At 46.1% G+C, this 22338-nt stretch overlaps 2 protein-coding genes across 2 annotated transcripts; both read right to left on the bottom strand.

Annotated features, from left to right (window-relative positions):
- Window positions 1-10988: 10988 nt before the first annotated feature.
- On the bottom strand, window positions 10989-11961 carry LOC123134758 (pathogenesis-related protein PRB1-3-like). Its single transcript, XM_044553938.1, has one exon. It carries the CDS (start codon window positions 11870-11872, stop codon window positions 11231-11233), a length of 642 nt encoding a protein of 213 aa, XP_044409873.1. The 5' UTR covers window positions 11873-11961; the 3' UTR covers window positions 10989-11230.
- Window positions 11962-19518: 7557 nt separating this feature from the next.
- On the bottom strand, window positions 19519-22130 carry LOC123134757 (uncharacterized). The gene is made up of 3 exons (XM_044553937.1): window positions 21048-22130; window positions 20328-20408; window positions 19519-19859 (listed from the first exon to the last, which is right to left on the bottom strand). Exons 1-2 carry the CDS (start codon window positions 22105-22107, stop codon window positions 20359-20361), a joined length of 1110 nt encoding a protein of 369 aa, XP_044409872.1. The 5' UTR covers window positions 22108-22130; the 3' UTR covers window positions 19519-19859; window positions 20328-20358.
- Between the last annotated feature and the right edge of the window lie 208 nt (window positions 22131-22338).

Below are 22338 nucleotides of genomic sequence, written 5' to 3'. Positions count from 1 at the left end.
CAAACTCGTAACTAAAATATTCTCCTCCACGATCAGATCGTAGAAACTTTATTTTCTTGTTACGATGATTTTCCACTTCACTTTGAAATTCTTTGAACTTTTCAAATGTTTCAGACTTGTGTTTCATTAAGTAGATATACCCATATCTGCTCAAATCATCTGTGAAGGTGAGAAAATAACGATACCCACCGCGAGCCTCAACATTCATTGGACCACAAACATCAGTATGTATGATCTCCAACAAATCAGTTGCTCGCTCCATAGTTCCGGAGAACGGCGTTTTAGTCATCTTGCCCATGAGGCACGGTTCGCAAGTACCAAGTGATTCCAAAAGCCCATTAGTATGGAGTTTCTTCATGTGCTTTACACCGATATGACCTAAACGGCAGTGCCACAAATAAGTTGCACTATCGTTATCAACTCTGCATCTTTTGGTTTCAACACTATGAATATGTGTATCACTACTATCGAGATTTAATAAAAATAGACCACTCTTCAAGGGTGCATGACCATAAAAGATATTACTCATATAAATAGAACAACCATTATTCTCTGATTTAAATGAATAACCATCTCGCATCAAACAAGATCCAGATATAATGTTCATGCTCAACGCTGGCACCAAATAACAATTATTTAGGTCTAAAACTAATCCCGATGGTAGATGTAGAGGTAGCGTGCCGACCGCGATCACATCGACTTTGGAACCATTTCCCACGCGCATCGTCACCTCGTCCTTAGCTAATCTTCGCTTAATTCGTAGTCCCTGTTTCGAGTTGCAAATATTAGCAACAGAACCAGTATCAAATACCCAGGTGCTACTGCGAGCTCTAGTAAGGTACACATCAATAACATGTATATCACATATACCTTTGTTCACTTTGCCATCCTTCTTATCCGCCAAATACTTGGGGCAGTTCCGCTTCCAGTGTCCAGTCTGCTTGCAGTAGAAGCACTCAGTTTCAGGCTTAGGTCCAGGCTTGGGTTTCTTCTCTTGAGCAGCAACTTGCTTGCCGTTCTTTTTAAAGTTCCCCTTCTTCTTTCCTTTGCCCTTTTTCTTGAAACTGGTGGTCTTGTTAACCATCAACACTTGATGCTCCTTTTTGATTTCTACCTCCGCAGCTTTTAGCATTGCGAAGAGCTCGGGAATAGTTTTGTTCATCCCTTGCATATTATAGTTCATCACGAAGCTCTTGTAGCTTGGTGGCAGTGATTGGAGAATTCTGTCAATGACACTATCATCAGGAAGATTAACTCCCAGTTGAATCAAGTGATTATTATACCCAGACATTTTGAGTATGTGTTCACTGACAGAACTATTCTCCTCCATCTTGCAGCTATAGAACTTATTGGAGACTTCATATCTCTCAATCCGGGCATTTGCTTGAAATATTAACTTCAACTCCTGAAACAACTCATATGCTCCATGACGTTCAAAACGTCGTTGAAGACCCGGTTCTAAGCCGTAAAGCATGGCACACTGAACTATCGAGTAGTCATCAGCTTTGCTCTGCTAGACGTTCTTAACGTCATCAATTGCATCAGCAGCAGGCCTGGCACCCAGCGGTGCTTCCAGGACGTAACTTTTCTGTGCAGCAATGAGGATAATCCTCAGGTTACGGACCCAGTCCGTGTAATTGCTACCATCATCTTTCAACTTTGCTTTCTCAAGGAACGCATTAAAATTTAATGGAACAACATCACGAGCCATCTATCTACAAACAAACATAGACAAGCAAAATACTATCAGGTACTAAGTTCATGATAAATTTAAGTTCAATTAATCATATTACTTAAGAACTCCCACTTAGACAGACATCTCTCTAGTCATCTAAGTGATCACGTGATCCAAATCAACTAAACCATGTCCGATCATCACGTGAGATGGAGTAGTTTCAATGGTGAACATCACTATGTTGATCATATCTACTATATGATTCACGTTCGACCTTTCGGTCTCCGTGTTCCGAGGCCATATCTGTATATGCTAGGCTCATCAAGTATAACCTGAGTATTCCGCGTGTGCAACTGTTTTGCACCCGTTGTATTTGAACGTAGAGCTTATCACACCCGATCATCACGTGGTGTCTCACCACGAAGAACTTTCGCAACGGTGCATACTTAGGGAGAACACTTCTTGATAATTAGTGAGAGATCATCTTAAAATGCTACCGTCAATCAAAGCAAGATAAGATGCATAAAGGATAAACATAACATGCAATCAATATAAGTGATATGATATGGCCATCATCATCTTGTGCTTGTGATCTCCATCTTCGAAGCACCGTCGTGATCACCATCGTCACCGGCGCGACACCTTGATCTCCATCGTAGCATCGTTGTCGTTACGCCATCTATTGCTTCTACGACTATCTCTACGCTTAGTGATAAAGTAAAGCAATTACAGGGCATTTGCATTTCATACAATAAAGCGACAACCATATGGCTCCTGCCAGTTGTCGATAACTTCGGTTACAAAACATGATCATCTCATACAATAAAATATAGCATCACGTCTTGACCATATCACATCACAATATGCCCTGCAAAAACAAGTTAGACATCCTCTACTTTGTTGTTGCAAATTTTACGTGGCTGCTACGGGCTTAGCAAGAACCGTTCTTACCTACCCATCAAAACCACAACGATAGTTTGTCAAGTTGGTGTTGTTTTAACCTTCGCAAGGACCGGGCGTAGCCACACTCGGTTCAACTAAAGTGAGAGAGACAGACACCCGCCGGTCACCTTTAAGCAACGAGTGCTCGTAGCGGTGAAACCAGTCTCGCGTAAGCGTACGCGTAATGTCAGTCCGGGCCGCTTCATCTCACAATGCCGCTGAACCAAAGTATGACATGCTGGTAAGCAGTATGACTTATATCGCCCACAACTCACTTGTGTTCTACTCGTGCATATAACATCAACGCATAAAACCTAGGCTCGGATGCCACTGTTGGGGAACGTAGTAATTTCAAAAAAATTCCTACGTACACGCAAGATCATGGTGATGGCATAGCAACGAGAGGCGAGAGTGTCCGTCCACGTACCCTCGTAGACCGTAAGCGGAAGCGTTATGACAACGCGGTTGATGTAGTCGTACGTCTTCACGATCCGACCGATCCAAGCACCGAATGTACGGCACCTCCGAGTTCAGCACACGTTCAGCTCGATGACGATCCCCGGGCTCCAATCCAGCAAAGCTTCGGGGATGAGTTCCGTCAGCACGACGGCGTGGTGACGATGATGATGCTCTACCGGCACAGGGCTTCGCCTAAACTCCGTGACGATATGACCGAGGTGGAATATGGTGGAGGGGGGCACCGCACACGGCTAAGGAACGATCCGTAGATCAACTTGTGTGTCTTTGGGGTGCCCCCCCGCCCCCGTATATAAAGGAGCCAAGGGGGAGGAGGCGGCCGGCCTAGAGGGCGCGCCAAAGGAGGGAGTCCTACTCCCACCGGGAGTAGGACTCCCTCTTTCCAAGTAGGAGTAGGAGAAGGGGGGGAAAGAGGAGGAAGAGGGGAAGGAAGGGGGGGCGCCGCCCCCCTTCCCTTGTCCTATTCGGACTAGGAGGGGGAGGGGCGCGCGGCCCCCTCCTGGCTCCTTCTCTCTTCTCCCTTGTGGCCCAAGTAGGCCCATCAACCCCCCGGGGGGTTCCAGTAACCTCCCAGTGCTCCGGTAAAATGCCGATTTCACCCAAAACCATTCCGATGTCCAAACATAGGCTTCCAATATATCAATTTTTATGTCTCGATCATTCCGAGACTCCTCGTCATGTCCGTGATCACATCCGGGACTCCGAACAAACTTCGGTACATCAAAACTTATAAACTCATAATGAAACTGTCATCGAAACGTTAAGCATGCGGACCCTACGGGTTCGAGAACTATGTAGACATGACCTAGAACCATTCTCGGTCAATAACCAATAGCGGGACCTGGATGCCCATATTGGTTCCTACATATTCTACGAAGATCTTTATCGGTCAAACCGCATAACAACATACGTTGTTCCCTTGGTCATCGGTATGTTACTTGCCCGAGATTTGATTGTCGGTATCCAATACCTAGTTCAATCTCGTTACCGGCAAGTCTCTTTACTTGTTCCGTAATGCATCATCCCGTAACCAACTCATTTGGTCACATTGCTTGCAAGGCTTATAATGATGTGCATTACCGAGAGGGCCCAGAGATACCTCTCCGACAATCGGAGTGACAAAACCTAATCTCGAAATACGCCAACTCAACATGTACCTTCAGAGACACCTGTAGTACTCCTTTATAATCACCCAGTTACGTTGTGACGTTTGGTAGTACCCAAAGTGTTCCTCCGGTAAACGGGAGTTGCATATTTCGCATAGTTATAGGAACATGTATAAGTCATGAAGAAAGCAATAGCGGTATACTAAACGATCAAGTGCTAGGCTAACAGAATGGGTCATGTCAATCACATCATTCTTCTAATGATGTGATCCCATTAATCAAATGACAACACATGTCTATGGTTAGGAAACATAACCATCTTTGATTAATGAGCTAGTCAAGTAGAGGCAAACTAGTGACTATATGTTTGTCTATGTATTCACACATGTATCATGTTTCCGGTTAATACAATTCTAGCGTGAATAATAAACCTTTATCATGATATGAGGAAATAAATAATAACTTTATTATTGCCTCTAGGGCATATTTCCTTCACGTTTATCAAAGATGGTTATGTTCCCTAGCCATGGATAAAAGAGTTGTCATTTGATTAACGGGATCACATCATTGGGAGAATGATGTGATTTACTTGACCCATTCGGTTAGCCTAGCACTTGATCGTTTAGTATGTTGCTATTGCTTTCTTCATGATTTATACATGTTCCTGTAACTATGAGATTATGCAACTCCCGTTTATCGTAGGAACACTTTGTGTGCTACCAAACGTCACATCATAACTGGGTGATTATAAAGGAGCTCTACAGGTGTCTCCAAAGGTACATGTTGGGTTGGCATATTTCGAGGTTAGGTTTTGTCACTCCGATTGTCGGAGAGGTATCTCTGGGCCCTCTTGGTAATGCACATCACTATAAGCCTTGCAAGCAATGTAGCTAATGAGTTAGTTATGGAATGATGCATTACGTAACGAGTAAAGAGACTTGCCGGTAACGAGATTGAACTAGGTATTAGATACCGACGATCGAATCTCGGGCAAGTAACATGCCGATGACAAAGGGAACAACGTATGTTGTTATGCGGTTTGACCGATAAAGATCTTCGTAGAATATGTAGGAGCCAATATGAGCATCCAGGTTCCGCTATTGGTTATTGACCGAGAATAGTTCTAGGTTATGTCTACATAGTTCTCGAACCCGTAGGGTCCGCACGCTTAACGTTACAACGACAGTTTTTATTATGAGTTTATATGTTTTGATGTACCGAAGGTTGTTCGGAGTCCCGGATGTGATCCCGGACATGACGAGGAGTCTCGAAATGGCCGAGACATAAAGATTGATATATTGGAAGCCTATATTTGGATATCAGAATCGTTCCGGGAGAAACCGGGATTTTTCCGGAGTACTGGGGAGTTACCGGACCCCCCCCCCCCGAGCGGGGGGGGGGGGGGGGGTTATTGGGCCTACATGGGCCATGAGGGAGAAGAGGAGGGCCGGTCAGGGCAGGCTGCGCGCCCCCTCCCCACTAGTCTGAATAGGACAAGGAAGGGGGGGCGGCGCCCCCCTTTCCTCTTTCCCCTCCCCCCTTTCCTTCTCCACCAAGGCAAGAGGGGGAGTCCTACTCCCGGTGGGAGTAGGACTCCTCCAGGCGCACCCCTAGGGGGTCGGCCACACCTCCCCCCTCCCTCCTTTATATACGGGGGCAGGGGGCACCTCTAGACACACAAGTAGATCTTCGTGATCGTTCCTTAGCCGTGTGCGGTGCCCCCCTCCACCATATTTCACCTCGGTCATATCGTAGCGGTGCTTAGGCAAAGACCTGCATCGGTAGAACATCATCATCGTCACCACGCCGTCGTGCTGACGGAACTCATCCCCGACACCCTGCTAGATCGGAGTCCAGGGATCGTCATCGAGCTGAACGTGTGCTGAACTCGGAGGTGCCGTACGTTCGGTGCTTGGATCAGTCGGATCGTGAAGACGTACGACTAGATCAACCGCGTTGTCATAATGCTTCCGCTTACGGTCTACGAGGGTACGTGGACAACACTCTCCCCTCTCGTTGTTATGCATCACCATGATCTTGCGTGTGCGTAGGAAAATTTTGAAATTACTACGTTCCCCAACACAAGAGAGGCCCAAGGGGGGGCGCACCAGCCCACCAGGGGCTGGTTCCCTTCCCCTTTCAGCCCACGTGGCCCTCCGGGATAGGTGGCCCCACCCGGTGGACCCCCGGGACCCTTCCAGTGGTCCCGATACAATACCGGTGACCCCCGAAACTTTTCCGGTGGCCGAAACTGGACTTCCTATATAGAATTCTTTACCTCCGGACCATTCCGGAACTCCTCGTGACGTCCGGAATCTCATCCGGGACTCCGAAAAACTTTCGGGTTTCTGCATACTAATATCTCTACAACCCTAGTGTCATCGAACCTTATGTGTGTAGACCCTACGGGTTCGGGAGACATGCAGACATGACCGAGACGACTCTCCGGTCAATAACCAACAATGGGATCTGGATACCCATGTTGGCTCCCGCATGCTCCTCGGTGATCTCATCGGATGAACCACGATGTCGAGGATTCAAGTAACCCCGTATACAATTCCCTTTGTCAATCGGTACGTTACTTGCCCGAGATTCGATCGTCGGTATCCCAATACCTCGTTCAATCTCGTTACCGGCAAGTCACTTTACTCGTACCGTAATGCATGATCCCGTGACCAAACACTTGATCACATTGAGCTCATTATGATGATGCATTACCGAGTGGGCCCAGAGATACCTCTCCGTCATATGGAGTGACAAATCCCAGTCTCGATCCGTGTCAACCCAACAGATACTTTTGGGGATACCTGTAGTATACATTTATAGTCACCCAGTTACGTTGTGACGTTTGGTACACCCAAAGCACTCCTACGGTATCCGGGAGTTACACGATCTCATGGTCTAAGGAAATGATACTTGACATTGGAAAAGCTCTAGCAAATGAACTACGCGATCTTGTGCTATGCTTAGGATTGGGTCTTGTCCATCATATCATTCTCCTAATGATGTGATCCCGTTATCAACGACATCCAATGTCCATAGTCAGGAAACCATGACTATCTGTTGATCAACGAGCTAGTCAACTAGAGGCTTACTAGGGACATGTTGTGGTCTATTTATTCACACATGTATTACAATTTCCGGATAACACAATTATAGCATGAATAATAGACAATTACCATGAACAAGGAAATATAATAATAATCATTTTATTATTGCCTCTAGGGCATATTTCCAACACAATGCTCCATGACTTGAAGCAATGGTTGCCCATCGTGAGAGGAGGGCAAGAACTGCGTGAAAGGCTCCCTCTGCGCATGTCGTCGCCATCTTCTTATCTTATACTTTCAATTTCCTCCCAGATCGAGATAGGTCTAGGAGAGTGGTGACTCTATTTTATATACTATTTTTCGAGGGTATTTAGCTTGGTTTAACCAAGGGTTTTGCCTCTTCACAGACGAATACTTATCGAAACTAGAGAAACCTTGTATTCTTGATTGATATTCAGGACCAGATACTTCTAGAAGGATATAAAACCATACTTGGGTGATTGAGGGGGAAATAGATAATTTTCTCTTTGGAACAAATTGCATATCGGGTCAATATAAGAGAAGAAGACGCGTCATACGAGCGCGACTGCTTGTACAGTTGCTCGTACTAAGAGTCGTCGCCTTCCCCTCATCTAAACCAGCAACTTCTATAGCTAGGAGACACACAACAGAACGACAGGGGAGGCAAAGACAAAGACCAGCGCAGAGGAAGAGAGATTCAGAGGGGAATCGCTTCACCCTTATCCATTCCGGTTCCTTTACACCAACATCCTCCATTACATGACCGACAACACCACCATTAGAGAAAGATTCCAACTTATAAGCTTAAGGTTCGTAAACTGTATTCATACTTTGACCTAAAGATCCTAATATGGTTAATCATTCATCTTTGTGACAAACTACCATAAAACCAAGATGATTCCTTTTATTTTGATCTCTGTGTTTTGTTATTATTTACCTCTCATTCACGAGTAATTCTCCTGGGCATGGGAGATGTAAGGGGTCGGTAAGATCTGTTTGTCCATGTTCCTTATCTTGATAATCTTGTGGGATTAGTTTGATGACTGGGTATTAGGTTGATTATCCTTGGGTTCATAATGCTTGTTGTCCAATTTAAGGGGCCAAAGAACATGATTGAGAGATTTACAAGGGTAAGCACTTATTGTCCATGACTATAGAGTTACCGTTGACCCTTCGAAGCAAATACTTGCATGCAGTTGCCGACAACTTGATAAAACGGGTACATTGTGTGGTCATGCTCATATCTTGGTTTGATGAATATCAAGTCATTACCTTCATAATATGTGTTAAAGTGATGGGCACGAGAAGCACGTAGTGGAACAATATAGGACAACAAGGTAGTCAATATGATAAAAGAAATATGAATGCAGTGCTTCTCTATGGATTTATGTCCCACAAAAATTTCAGATTGAGCAGCCAACTTTCTAGAATGCACCGTGTTGTAGACAACACTATTAACATAATAACATCCTTGGTAAGCAAGCTGGAAGAAAAAATCAACGCATGTACAAGCAAATACAAGTATATCCATGTACAGTCCCCACAAATGCTAGTCCACCAAAAAACTCTTTGATTAATGTGGCCTAAAAAATGGAGGTTGGAGCGAAAAAAATCATAACTACAAATAACTTGGCTCGATGAGACACACAGGGCTAAGAAAAAAATTAGATAAACAAAGTTAGATCGCGGTTTGGGGAGGAGTTGGGGAATGATGATGCACATGCACAGGCAGCCTATATGTTGGTAAATAACAATTGTGTTCTAGTATCGTGTCTGTCCATTATTTCTTAGAACCCTCCAATTTTCTTTTGTATCAAGATACAAGAGGTTTGGGAGGCGGGTAGTGATGGTCCACAAATACCAACACAATTTGCAGATGATAAGTTTCTAGAGATAATGAGGAGTCTGAAGATTACAAGGCCAATCTTAGCTTCACTCAACTGTTGATATTGACGGTAATCTTGCTCATATAGTTATCACGGACGATCTTTTTACTAGTTTGTGGTGAACTACTATTGTTTTTAAACAACCATGCGCAAAACAATGTTTTTACTTGAGTGAGAGTCTAAACAAGCAATGCCCATTTCTCCTTATAGGCAAGCAATGAACATCACAAGGCCAAACATACTTTATAGTTCTCTATCTAAAAGCATCTCTAGCAGACCCTGCAAAATCCCGACCCGCAAAACGCGTTTGCAGTTCATGGAAAAACGGCTTTGCGGGCCGGCGTGGACGACCGCAGAGGCAGACCCCGCAAAATGGACCCGTATAAAAGGATATTCGTGGAATATGCTCTTTTACGGATCGGCTTTGCGGGGTCTAGACTGGCGCCGCTCCCGCCGACCCGCAAATCCTAAATTTGCACCTCAATTTGACACAAGATAATGCATTTCTTTCTTTTTCAACAACATTGGATACATACGGCATTACCAAATCTTTGTTAGAATAGCAAGACCAAACAAAACAAGAACCATAATTATGCATTTTAGAATATTTCCAACTTCCATAATTGCTCTCACTAGTTGGACGAATATTTTCTCCATGCATTCATTATTGATATGTGGATTCTTGATTTTGCATTCTTCATTCTTCTTCTTTGGTTCTAAAGAAGTAGACGTTGCTTCCCCTCTAGTTGCACATGCAGCCGCTTCATTGCCTTCGATTCTACTAAGGAGTCCACGAACGCCTATTAAGTTTCTTTCTATCAATAAATCAATGTATTCGCCTTCCCAAAACCAAAACGAGCATCCATCTTCATACACACATGATGATGTTCGAAATGAGCTATCGCAATTGAACCAAAGAATGTGGTGCCAAAGCCGAATGAAAACAACACGTACCCCGTCGTTTTCGCATTTGAAGAACACCCATCCGGGGTGCTTCAGCGTGCCCGAAGTTAGCCGCAGCACTGTCCCCGTGCAGTCGTCGCACTGTATGAGCGGCATTGGCGAGCCACAGAGCCTCTGCGCGAGCGCCGAGCCCAGCGGACGGCCGGCCGAATCCATACCCGCAAACCGGCGGCGGCGACGACGGGACGAACCCGTACCTGCATGCGGTGATGGGACTTTGTCGAGGTTGCGAGAGGTGCTCCCCGACCATTCCATCGCTTGGCGCAGCTACCGGTAACCGGAAAAGCCAAATCTGGCCGCCCGCGACGAAGGGCCGCAGATCTGCAACTTTCCGGCCCGCCGACGCAGGAGGGAGGGGGCGCGGAGGGCAACCTCGTGCGTGTGGCGGTCTTTCGGCATGATCCCGCCTGAATCATGGGCGACGGACCGGCAGCGGGGCGAGGGGGAGAGGGGAGGTGGTAGGTGAGGAAAAGCGCAGGTTGAAATGTCCTCCCCACCAACCGCTCCCGCTATATGCAGGGCACCGACCACGGGGAGGGGGGAGGGGGACCCGCGTATTCGCGGGTTGCGGTCAAGATTTTGCCGCGCCCCTCAAATTTTTTTTGCGGGGTCTGTTCGAGCAGGATTTTCCGCGCCGACCCGTATTTTAACGGTTATTTTAAGGGTTGGGGCTCTTTTCGGGGTGTGCTAGAGATGCTCTAACTTGAGAGTCTAAACAAGAAGCGAAGATTACAAGGCCAGTCCTTGCTTCACTCAACTTCTACCTATGGCAACATTTTGCCATTCTGTAATGTTCAGTTATGCCACAGTTTAAGTCAGTTCTCTTCTGCCACATGCAGATTACGACGACTTCCAATTCAGTGATCCAAGTCTAAAAAGTTCAGCTCATTCAGTCACAGCAACGACATTGAAACATCCATCTCTATTTGCCATACTAAATTCAGTCACGACGGTGGCACTGTCATTGGTCTGCTCTCAAATCAGCTTACAATACGCCCCTAGAATATCGACAGGAACAACACTGCCATGACAGACAGGGCTGAGGCCAGTGTCATATGGCACTAGTATATGCTCCTAGAATGTCGCGCCCCAGCTCGCCGGCGGGCCGGGTCAGTAGGGCCGCTCCCCGACGACGTTGCCGGGCGGGTAGTAGTTGCATGTCATGAAGACGCCGCCGTCGTCGCACAGGACGCGCGCGCAGCCGACGTAGGCGGTGCGGCGCCACACGATCTGCGTGTAGTGGCCGCACTCCCGCCCCGGCGCGCACGCGTTGGCGGCGTACGAGTAGTCCACGCCCTCCGCCGCCCAGTCCTTGACGGCGTCCCCGGGCCGCCACGCGGCGCCGGCCCCGCCCCAGAAGATGTTCTCGCCCAGCGCGAACTGGCCCTCCGGGAACGAGTGCCGCAGCGCGCAGTCCGCCCGGCGCTGCGCCGCCCACGACCGCGCGTACGACTCCAGCCGCGGCGACCACGCCAGCGGTAGCTCCCACCGCGCCATCCGCACCGCGTTGTGGTAGTAGAGGAACTCCACCGCCTCCGCCCACGCGCCAAGGCCGCCCAGCGCCGAGCCGGCGGCGGTGCCGTCTCCTCCGCCGACGCACCCCGCGCACCGCGCCGCGGAGACGTTGTACACCGTCGCGTTGTACTTGTAGTGGGCTCCCGGCGCCGGCGCCGTGGCGAGTGCTCCCCGGAGTAGCAGGCAGAGGCAGTGGATGTGGAGGCTGGAGACGAGCAGAGCGGCGAGAGGCTTCATGGCTTCTCACTCCCCCTCGAGTAGTAGTGGTCAGTGGAGTGTGGATGTGTTGTGGAGCAGAGCTGGGACTGGATGGAGCGATGCAAAATTATTATATGTACTGCGAGCTCACAGAGCAACAGGCGATTCGTTTGTCTCTTGTATTGGGCGCGCCCGTGACTGTGAGAGCGGCGGCCGCTTGATAATTGCGTTATCAACCTGGTAACTTGGGTTGTGCCAATGCAGGTTACTACCTAAGTGTAGTTCTCCATCAGGCGGCGACCACGACATGGATCCTGTCAGGACGAAACATTCCTAAGTATGTATGCAGGTCGTTGTGTAAATTTCCGTGACTGTGTACTGCTACATTCCCACGGACAGAGCTTCTATGGTACAGTGTTGACCGCTGGGTTTGTCAGAGGTACGTACGACGGGTAGGTGGATCCGTGGATCAGCACTCACTACGAGTAACTGCCATGTCGTCTGTAAGATTCACACATTCACACATTTTCCCCATGCGATGTTTGTACCGATCACATTCGATACCTTTTACCAAGGGAGGCAGCGAGCTTGACCCGTGACCATGGTCGGTAGTCGGTACCAACCGGTTTCATTTCAAGACGCTTCCACCGTCACGAGCGCGCACCACCGATCACAGGCCGGCATCGCTAGCTGCTCGGGGCCCAGCTCCCGCATGCAACCACTGTGTGGAGGACGTGTGGTGGGTGCGCGCGGCGTGACGTGACCAACCGCTCCGTGCATGCATGGGGGCATGAGGAGCTTGGCGTTGCGCGCGTACGTGTCTCCTCCGCGAGCGTTCTCCGGGGGACGCCGCCAAATCTCGGGCGGTGCATGCCAACGGCCGGCCAACCGTCGGCTCGCTCGGTTGTGGTACGTGTCCCCGAGTCTCCACCGCGAGCGCTCCGGGGCCGCCGCTAAAAATGGTAGCGGTGCATGCCAACCGCCGGCTCGTTCAAAGATGATTGCTGCTCGTCTAAAGACAATTCTTCAGATATCATTAGCCCTATCCAAAATGCTTTTATGCCTGAAAGAATGATTACAGATAACATCTTAGTGGCTTATGAATGTTTTCATAAAATAAAAAAAAGGACCGGTAAAGAGGGATTGTGTGCAATCAAACTGGACATGCACAAAGCATATGACCTAGTGGAGTGACCCTTTTTAAAGGAAATCATGTTGAGACTAGGTTTTCAGCAGGATTGGGTGAATTTAATTATGGAATGTGTGTCATCGGTGGATTATCGAGTTCGTTTTAACACGGAAGAAACAGAGAGCTTTAAACCATCTAGAGGATTGAGACAGGGAGACCCTCTCTCCCGTATTTATTTTTGTTATGTACGGAAGGCCTGACTGCACTCTTAGCTAATGCAGAGGAGACTGGAAGTATTTTCGGAATTAAAGTTAGCAGAGATGCCCCATCTGTTTCAAATCTCCTCTTCGCGGACGATTCTTTAATCCTGATGCAAGCTAGTTCGATGGATGCAGAGGCGCTGAAATCAGTTTTGGATGCTTATTGTGCTGCATTGGGGCAAATGGTGAGTGTTGAAAAATCTAGTATATTTTTTAGTCCCAACACTAAAGTGGAAGATAAGGCGCATATATGTACTATTCTAAACATTATGACTGAAGCTCTCAGTGACAAATATTTGGGTCTGCCTTCAAATATGGGTATGGACAAAAGTGATTGTTTTCAATTCTTAATAGATCGAATCGCCATGAAAATCAGTGGTTGAAAGGAAAAGCTGCTATCAACAGGAGGAAAGAAAATCCTTCTCAAATCGGTTGTACAAGCTATCCCAACTTATGCAATGTCCGTCTTTAAAATTCCTAAAAAAAATACAAAGAAATCATTGACGCGGTGTCGCATTTTTGGTGGGTTGACGAAGACAATCATAAAAAAATGCATTGGATGGCATGGTGGAAGACATGTGTACCAAAAGATCAAGGAGGAATGGGTTTTCGAGACATACATTGTTTCAGTTTGGCCTTGTTAGCCAAACAAGCGTGGCGCCTGCTTGATAATCCCGATTCTCTATGTGCCACCATTTTGAGAGCTAAATATTTTTTGGATGGAGATTTAATGAATGCAAGTCTTAAAAAAGGATCTTCGTTCATTTGGCAAAGCATTATGGCGGGAGTGGATTCTCTAAAAATGGTTATATTTGGAGAGTTGAAAATGGACAAAATATAGATATTTGGAGAGATGTATGGATCCCTAATGGGGCCAATAGGAAAATTATCACTCCTAGAAGAGGGCAGCTTCTGACAAAAGTTGCTGATCTTGTAGATCCAATCAACAATTGTTGGGATGAAGATTTGGTAAGACAAACGTTGTGGCCAATTGATGTTCAGAGGGTGCTTGCGATCCCCCCCCCCCCCACGTATAACATGTCGGATTTCATAGCTTGGAGTTTTACAAAGAATTGACTGTTCACGGTTCGTTCTGCTTATCTGGAGGAATGGAAAAAGCGACATGGGAGGAAATTGCAACATTCTAATGGCATGCGAGGAATAAATGTCAATACCATTTGGAGAAACATTTGGAAATTATCTTGTCCAGCAAAAGTGAAGATTTTTATTTGGCGTACCTTACACGGAACCCTCCGTGTCGTGTTACACTTGCTAATAGACATATGAAAGTTTCGTCCACCTGCCCATCATGTTCGAACGGGCCTGAAGATACTAAACACTTGTTATTTATGTGTCAAAAGGCAAAAGAGGTGTGGGAGAAGCTGGGATTGCACGAAGCCATTAAAAAAGCTTGTGCGGTCGATCGTGCGGGAGAGGCAGTACTCAAATTTTTATTTCTTATGCCAGAACACTAGCTATCTACAGTGGGCATATAGAATGTTTGCGAACTGGTCGCTATAACAACCTGGTATTTATGGTGGGAAAGACGTTCGCTAGTCCATCAGGGGAAGACCCAAGATGCAATACCAAATTTCAATGGGAGCACGTGCTATAACGACAAACTATGTTATTGCCCAATCCTCCGAGGCAACGAAGAGACTAGAGGGATGGACGAGACCCCCTCTAGGTTTTGTGAAATTAAATGTCGATGCTTCGTTCGATCAAGACATGCTTAGAGGAACTGCGGGAGCTGTACTTAGAGATGATAAAGGAAGATTTATTGTGGGAGGGAATTGGAAGATGGATTGGTGCGCAGATGTTTTAACAACGGAAGCCATGGCACTACGTTTTGGCATATTACTTGCACAAAAGACGGGAAGTAACCGACTTGTTGTTAACTCCGACAATTTGGAAGTAATTGACACAATGAAGAATGAAGGACATACAGCGGGAGCGGCGGCGGCTGTGTTTAATGATTGTTATTTTATGGCTTGTGATTTTCCGTTAGTTGGATTTGAACATTGTAATAAGGAGGCAAATAAAGTAGCTCATGAAATTGCTAGAGTAGCTAAATTTTTTGAGACAAGGGATTGGTTTCAGGAACCTATGAGTGATATTGTAAATTTTCTTATAGACGATGTAACCATTATTACTAATAAATAAAGGGTCCCGATAACTGCCACACGTGTGGTATATCGGGTAGTTGTGCCACACGCCTCGTGTGGCATGGACAGCAACCAGCCCACATACCTACGTGTGGGCAAAACAACTAATGCCCACACACATCTTTTTTTCCCTTCCAAACCCTCTCACACGCGTGCGTGTGGGCGAAGTTGATAACGCTCACACGCCCGTATGTCAGGCCCCGTACCCTCCTGGTCCCGCATGCGACGCGTGACGCCCACCGCGCGCCCACAGTTGCCATGGTCCTGACCCTTGTCCATGTTTATTTAACTGCAGTTGCCATGTCGCTGAACTACGGTTGCCATGTCGGACAACTGCAGTTGCCATGGTTGCTCAACTGCAGTTGCCATGTATGGTCTGATCTAATGTAGTTGCCATGATTTCATAACTTTAGAAGTTGCCACATACTAACACTAGGCAGTTGAGAGAGTTGCCATGTGCTCACAAGCATGCTAGGGCAGTTGCCATGTAAAAAGCAAGAGTTGCCATCTGCTAACGTGCACATTAGGGCAGTTGCCATGTACGTGCACGTTGGGGCAGTTGCCATGTACCATGCAAAAACATATGGCAACTCGGTAAAAGAGAATTGCCATCTGCTTACGTGCATACTAGGCAGTTGTCGTGTACCCTGCAAAAACACATGGCAACTCGGATAAAATAAGAGAGTTGCCACCTGCTTATAAAGCACACTAGGGACAGTTGCCATGTGCGCTGCAAAAACACATGGCAACTAGCAGCTGGGGTGTGGGAGAGGAGACGGGTGTGTGGGTGAGATGGCAAATACCCACACACCAGCCCTTGTGCGTGACTGAAAACTGATGTGTGGGTGAACTGCTAAACGCCCACACACCGGCCCCTCTGTGTGGTAAAAAAGATGTGTGGACGAACTATGTCATACACCACACACACACCTTGTCCTACATGGCACAGAAAATCAGTCAGATTGTGCCAAGATTCATGCATATAGTACAGGACGGTGATGGATGCGTGTGGTCGAGATGTTCAACACCCACACGTGTGGGCGTTAACATTTTCGTAAATAAAAGGATGTTTCATTTCAAAAAAAAAGAACTCGTTCGGTTACGGATATGCTTGGGCCACGATCATACGGATGGTATCCATCAGCCCGTAAGCTGAAGTTGTTCTTTAATAAAAAGAATTGCGTAAAAAATTTGATCTATTTATCTTTAATCATGGTAGTACATCGAACACTAGAAATAATACTCCCTCCGTTTCAAAATAGATGATTCAATTTTGTATAAAATTAGTAAGAAGTTGAATCATCTATTTTGGAACAGAGGGGGTAAAAATTGCATCCAGATCCGTAGAGCACCTAGCGACGACTATAAACACTGAAACGAGCCGACACGTGTCGCTGTCATCGCCCCTCCCTCACCGGAACTGGGCAAAACTTGTTGTAGTAGACAATCAAAAAGTCGTCGTGCTAAGGCCCCATAGGACCAGCGCAACAGAACAACAACCGCCACCGATGAACTGTAGCGTAGATCAAAAGAATTCAACCTGAAGACACAAAAACAAAGACTGCTGGCTAGCTACAACCCATGGTATTGGTGTCCACCTAGTTGACTACGTCACTGGAGATTGGATCCGGGACGGCGGCGGCCTCGCCGCGGATTGTTGTCGCCATCAAAAGATTTTGTGAGAGTTTCATCTCTACAAATATGGTGGTTCACTTCGGCGGCGAGATGCAAACTACGGACGATGTCTTGATGCAGAGGGATTGTTGTGTAGTGGCGGCGGTCATATCGCTTGTAGCTACTGGGATCGTGAAAAAGTGGTGGCGACAACACATGAATGGCCTCGATGGTGGTGCTACTTGAGCACCCGGTCTTGAGCTCCGGGGTGAAAGCCTTGGTCTGGCCTGAGTTGGGTATACTTGACAATGGCGATGTTTCGACGTAGTTACCTTGTTGAAGCCATTGTTCGGAATGTTCGGACTGATTCTTTAGGGTGAAAACCTAGATTCCAGCCTTGGGTGGCTGGATCCGGTGACGGTGACACTTGAATGCCACTCCCTTCCTTAAGGCGTTGCTGTTGAAAAACCTCGTCGTCCGCGTGGTGTCATGAGATTGTCGATGCAGATATGATCATTGTTATAGTTTGCCGATCGTGATGTGATCGCTTTGGGGCTTTTTTCTTCTTTCCTCGCCTACGAATAGTTTTGGTCTTGTATTACTTTGTTATTTGTCGGCCTGTTTTCTTGTGCGTGCATTGGTGTTGATTGTGTGCATCCTAACTATGCAGAGGCCGGATGTCTGCTCATTGTGTTTGTAACTTCTTGATGCTTATTTTGAGTCAATAAAATCCATCCTTTATCGAAAAAACTGCCTTTTAAAATATAGTAGCATATTTATGCACATACAGAGATATATTTATTTTTATGAATGCACACATACAAAGTACTATTTCTATGAGCGTCTTTGAGAGATCGAGTTGGCGGGTTTTCAGATTGACGAAAGCGCCACGTATGCCTCGCAATTGATGGGAGCATCGCCTTCTATTGAAAATATTCTGTCGTAATGGGACATACAGGTTTTATCTAGATCTAAATAGTTCAGTAGGTTGGGCTTTTAGAAGTATTTTTTTCTAGAAAAGGAGGAACTCTCCGATCTCTACATCATTGTGAAAAAAAAATTGTTTTGTGCGAGTCCTTTTAGAAGTATAAAAAGTGAAATGTTGTGTTGCGAGATTTTTCTTTTGGGATCATGAAGCTAGAACAGAGCATTCTAAAAAAAAGAAGCTAGAACAGAGTCACCCGGAGGTATAATATGCTGGCATTGACAAAACCGAAGAATGATGGAGGTCTAGGGCTTGGCGAGATGTGCGGCTTTAACATGGCAATGCTGGCGCGACATGGATGGAGGATGATCCAAAATCCAGAGTATTTTGTGCGAGTCCTTGGAGCAAAGTATTTTTCGGACAACACTTGTTGAATGCTATTCCCTCCGTCTTATATTAAGTGTCGCTCAAACAGATTTATCTAGCACTAGCATCTCATATACGTGGAGAAGCATCTTAGGTACAGAGGAGAAAATAAAACATGTGGAGCGATCCGTGACTACCTTGCCCATGGGAGGAACTCGAAACCGGTGATGGCGAGGGTGAACAGTAATTTGCTGACATTATTTGCCCTGTCACAAAAGAACTCGAAACATTATTTTGCCACACATTACACAAATGTGATTCCACGGCGAATTTTTGCAAGCACTTAGAACTTTTGTCATTGTTTCTCCAAAAAAATTGGATTTTTTTTGAATTATTTTATTTTACTGTTCACCGAGCTCATTTGAGCTCGGGAGCAGAAAGGCACTTTCGCCACCTTGGCCCTGTATCTGAAAGTTAACTGTTCCAAACAAGGATGAAAAGCACTTTGCTTGGAGGTTGGCACACTGGCCGTTGTGATCAAACTCAATCAAACAGGGACGGTTATCAATCCAAATTGTTTCTTATGCGGTGGGGATTTTGAAGACTGTGGGCATCAGTTTTTCAAGTGCAAATTAAACTAGTGAAGCAAGTGTAGAGAGACTGTGCATTTGAAGAACGAAGAGTGCTCCTTAGCCCCAGGGTAAATGGTAGAGAGGTGATGAAAAAATATCTGCAGCATGGAGGATGACCATTATAGTGTTGTAGCGGACACTGTGGAATCGACAAAAGGAAAATCAGAGAAAGGGTAAGGCAAAAAAAATCAGTAGAAGCAGCGTGGATTATCGATCAAACACCCGACAACAGAGTTCCTGAAACTGTCGAAATCAAACAAATAAGAGAAGATAGTGCATAGGCAAAAATGGAGACCTCCTGAAAGGTGTGGAAGCTGGAAGCTCTGAATTGTCACCCCTGTGTGTGATTTTTTTTGAAGACGTGAAGGCTTTTGCTAGACTGCATTTTTCTGAATTTCAGAGTCCTGTACCGTCCAGGAACATGTAATACTATTGCTCATGCCCTTGCAGAATGGGCAGCAAGAGGATAAACGAGTCCAGTTTTTTAGGTAACTGACCTGTGCCTGACTTTAGTGGAGAGCGATTTAGCTCTTTCCACCAGTTAAATGCAATGTTATGCATTCCAAAAATATAAAGGCCCGCGTTATTGGGACATAAAGCAAATGAACCACAAGGTATTAATACACTGACAGATCCAGGCACTAACAGAAGCAACTCCACAAACACTATCTAGGCATGCAACCGGATTAATAGTACCTGAAAATATTAGTAGATAGTCGTAATTCAGAAAAGTTAGCGAATTACACACTAAATCCTACAAGTCCACTTCACAGGACGCATCATACAAAGCGGAAGAACCTACATTCTGCTCCATATATTGTCAATGCCAGTGTCGGCCACATCAGCAGCCACAGTATAGAAAAGCTGAAGGACATGCAGCAAAGAGCCATCTCCGCATTTCTGCGTCTCAACAAACCGAAGAAAACTCCAAACACCTGAAGAACAATAAATGCCACATGTCAAAACCAATTTATACAACTCACTCACCAAGAAGCCGATCAAGTTATATCTCATACATGTAGAGTGAAAAAAGGGATATATCTCATAATTTTGCATGATTACAGCAATAATAAACATCAACCCACACTATGGAGGTCATACAACAATATGCAAAGATGAATCATCCCAGCACTAGTAAACAAAACTGGCTATCATCCTAGCAATCGAATAACATTTAGTTCGTAGTTTATGCTATGGACTATCAACTTCTACTGTTGACATGTTCTCGAGGCAACCACTAGTGTTGGCTCAATGCCCTCCATCAGAGGCAAATATTGAACTTTCTAGATTATCAACCCATTCAATATTTATTTTTGTATAATGTGAACATGAGAGGCTCATGGAGTAGAAAGCGGGAAACTCCGGCATCTAAGTTGTATGCAGAAAAGATAAATTTACATCACCTGTTTAACCAACATAGCACATTAGCAGATCTCATGTGTTTGCATTTTCAGCTCCACCATCTCCACCAGCAATTCTCCTACCTACAAGCAAAAGAATCCAATAAACCAATGGAAAAGCTGAATCAATAGTATATATGTCACATCTGCAAACGGTTATATTTTCTGAGTAAGATGTAATGTAACTTGAGGGCAAAAGGCTATCTTTTGTGACAAGGATATAAATGCGTAAATGAAGCCACATATATCCCCAAATGCAAGGAAGAAGGATAATAATCATTACCAAGTAACGAAGGATATGATATGGAAATTTTCATGTTCAGAGAAGATGTGTTAGTGAAGAACTGTTCATAAATATCGGTAGTCAATCCTTAAGCACACACACACTACTGATACTACTGCCAGTTTCCAGATGAAAAAAAAATACAAGGACAGGACCATAAGTTACCATTGAGCAATGGCCAGACAACAAAGCAATAATTATATTCCTGTTCTAACATTAATGAACCAAGCAATAATAAGAAATTACTTCACCGTAAGATCACCGGACCGACAAAGAAAGAAACAACTCAATGTATTCTTTATATATATCTTGTCGATCCTTAATCACATGAACAATATTACAGGAATCAAGTACCAAAAGTAACTCAAATGAAGGCCAGCAAAATAAAATAAATGGACCCCTGTTTTGCTTTTGCAATGTACTAGATAGGTAGGTATTACCTGCAGTATAGAAATTCGTGTAGGGATAAAAGGTGTCGAAACATATGTCATTTCTTTTAATAATATGTTTGAGCTGCATCGAGTCAAGTTGGAGCATGAAGTTGCCAATCATTGTAGTCAGAACAATCACATTTGTGTCCTCATCATACCCCACAAAGAGTGCCCCTTTTTGGTCACTACACATTCTCCGTTTAAACATCCCGTCCAGTGGAATGGTTTTCTGCAGCAACACCCATCCAACAACACCATCATGGTTAGTGTTCCTCACCCATAATTGGATAGTAAGTTTCGACAAAACAGCGAGGCCAAGTCCGCCATCCTCCATCCGTACTAGCTGAAAACACGAGTTAGCGACAACATGGTTTTCTGCTGGCTTCTCGATCACACTAAGGTTCTGCATTTCCAAATCAAACACAAGGACAGCACCTCCCGAAATCAACCAGCAAAGTGCATTCCCGGCAAAGATGCTGGACCTTATACTACAGATACTATTTGTAGTCGCCGAGAAAATATTTCCCCAAACACCAGACACCGAGTCGTAGAGAGAGCCTAATGTCCGCATGTCTCCATTGCGTATCAAGAACAATTTGAACGGGCTCGATAAGCAATCGCCATGCACATGCCCCCGTGGAAAACGCACGCGCTGCTGCCGGCCGGTCAGGGGATCCGATACGACAACCTCTTCCCGGCACTTGTTGATCAGGACGGCGAGGCCGTGACGGCAGCCAACCAAGTCCCAGCGGTCGAAGGGGCCGCGGCTCTGTGGCATGGTCAAGGAGAAGCGTGCGGCAGGGATGCGGTCCGGCGAGTCCAGGACGGGAGTGAAGATGTGCTCTCTGGAAACAGGCCCCGCGAAGAAGCCGAGGAGCAGAGGTTTCCCATGGTGTCTGCGGAAGCGTTTGCGGAATTGGGGGTCGGAGAGGATGCCGCGCCAGCGCGTGCAGACCGAGGAGGCGCGGGCGAGGAAGGATGGCTGCAGAGGGAGGCGCAGCAGGATCTCCCGGAGGAGGTCCTCGTCGTCCAGTGGGGGCGCCGACGGCGGGGAACGGCGGCGGCTCATCTGAGCTAGGGTTGGACTGTGAATATAGAAAGAGTGTCAAGAAACGAAGTGGGGAATAGAAGCAGCAACTTGGGCTTGCAATGAAGGGAGGGAACGGGAAGCTCGCCTGAATCGATGCGCCGCGATTTAGGAGAGGCGCCGGCCGATGGTCGCTGTTGCAGCCGCCGGGCAGACGAGCAGAAGTTTTTGGATGGATTTTTTTTTTTTGAGAATCTCACAAAGCTTTATTGC

This window comes from Triticum aestivum, chromosome 6B (assembly GCF_018294505.1).
Source record: "Triticum aestivum cultivar Chinese Spring chromosome 6B, IWGSC CS RefSeq v2.1, whole genome shotgun sequence".
In the NCBI taxonomy this organism is placed as follows: Eukaryota; Viridiplantae; Streptophyta; class Magnoliopsida; order Poales; family Poaceae; genus Triticum; species Triticum aestivum.
The sequence above is the reverse complement of the archived record's forward strand: the minus strand, read 5'-3'. Positions and strand labels throughout refer to the sequence as shown.

Bases quoted from the DNA above. Each gene is read 5' to 3' on its own strand.
- LOC123134758 (XM_044553938.1), bottom strand. From the start codon at position 11,872: ATGAAGCCTCTCGCCGCTCTGCTCGTCTCCAGCCTCCACATCCACTGC.
- LOC123134757 (XM_044553937.1), bottom strand. From the start codon at position 22,107: ATGAGCCGCCGCCGTTCCCCGCCGTCGGCGCCCCCACTGGACGACGAG. The intron at 20,409-21,047 runs GTAATACCTACC...TTTTGCTTGTAG, and splicing joins CACGAATTTCTATACTGCAG to GTAGGAGAATTGCTGGTGGA.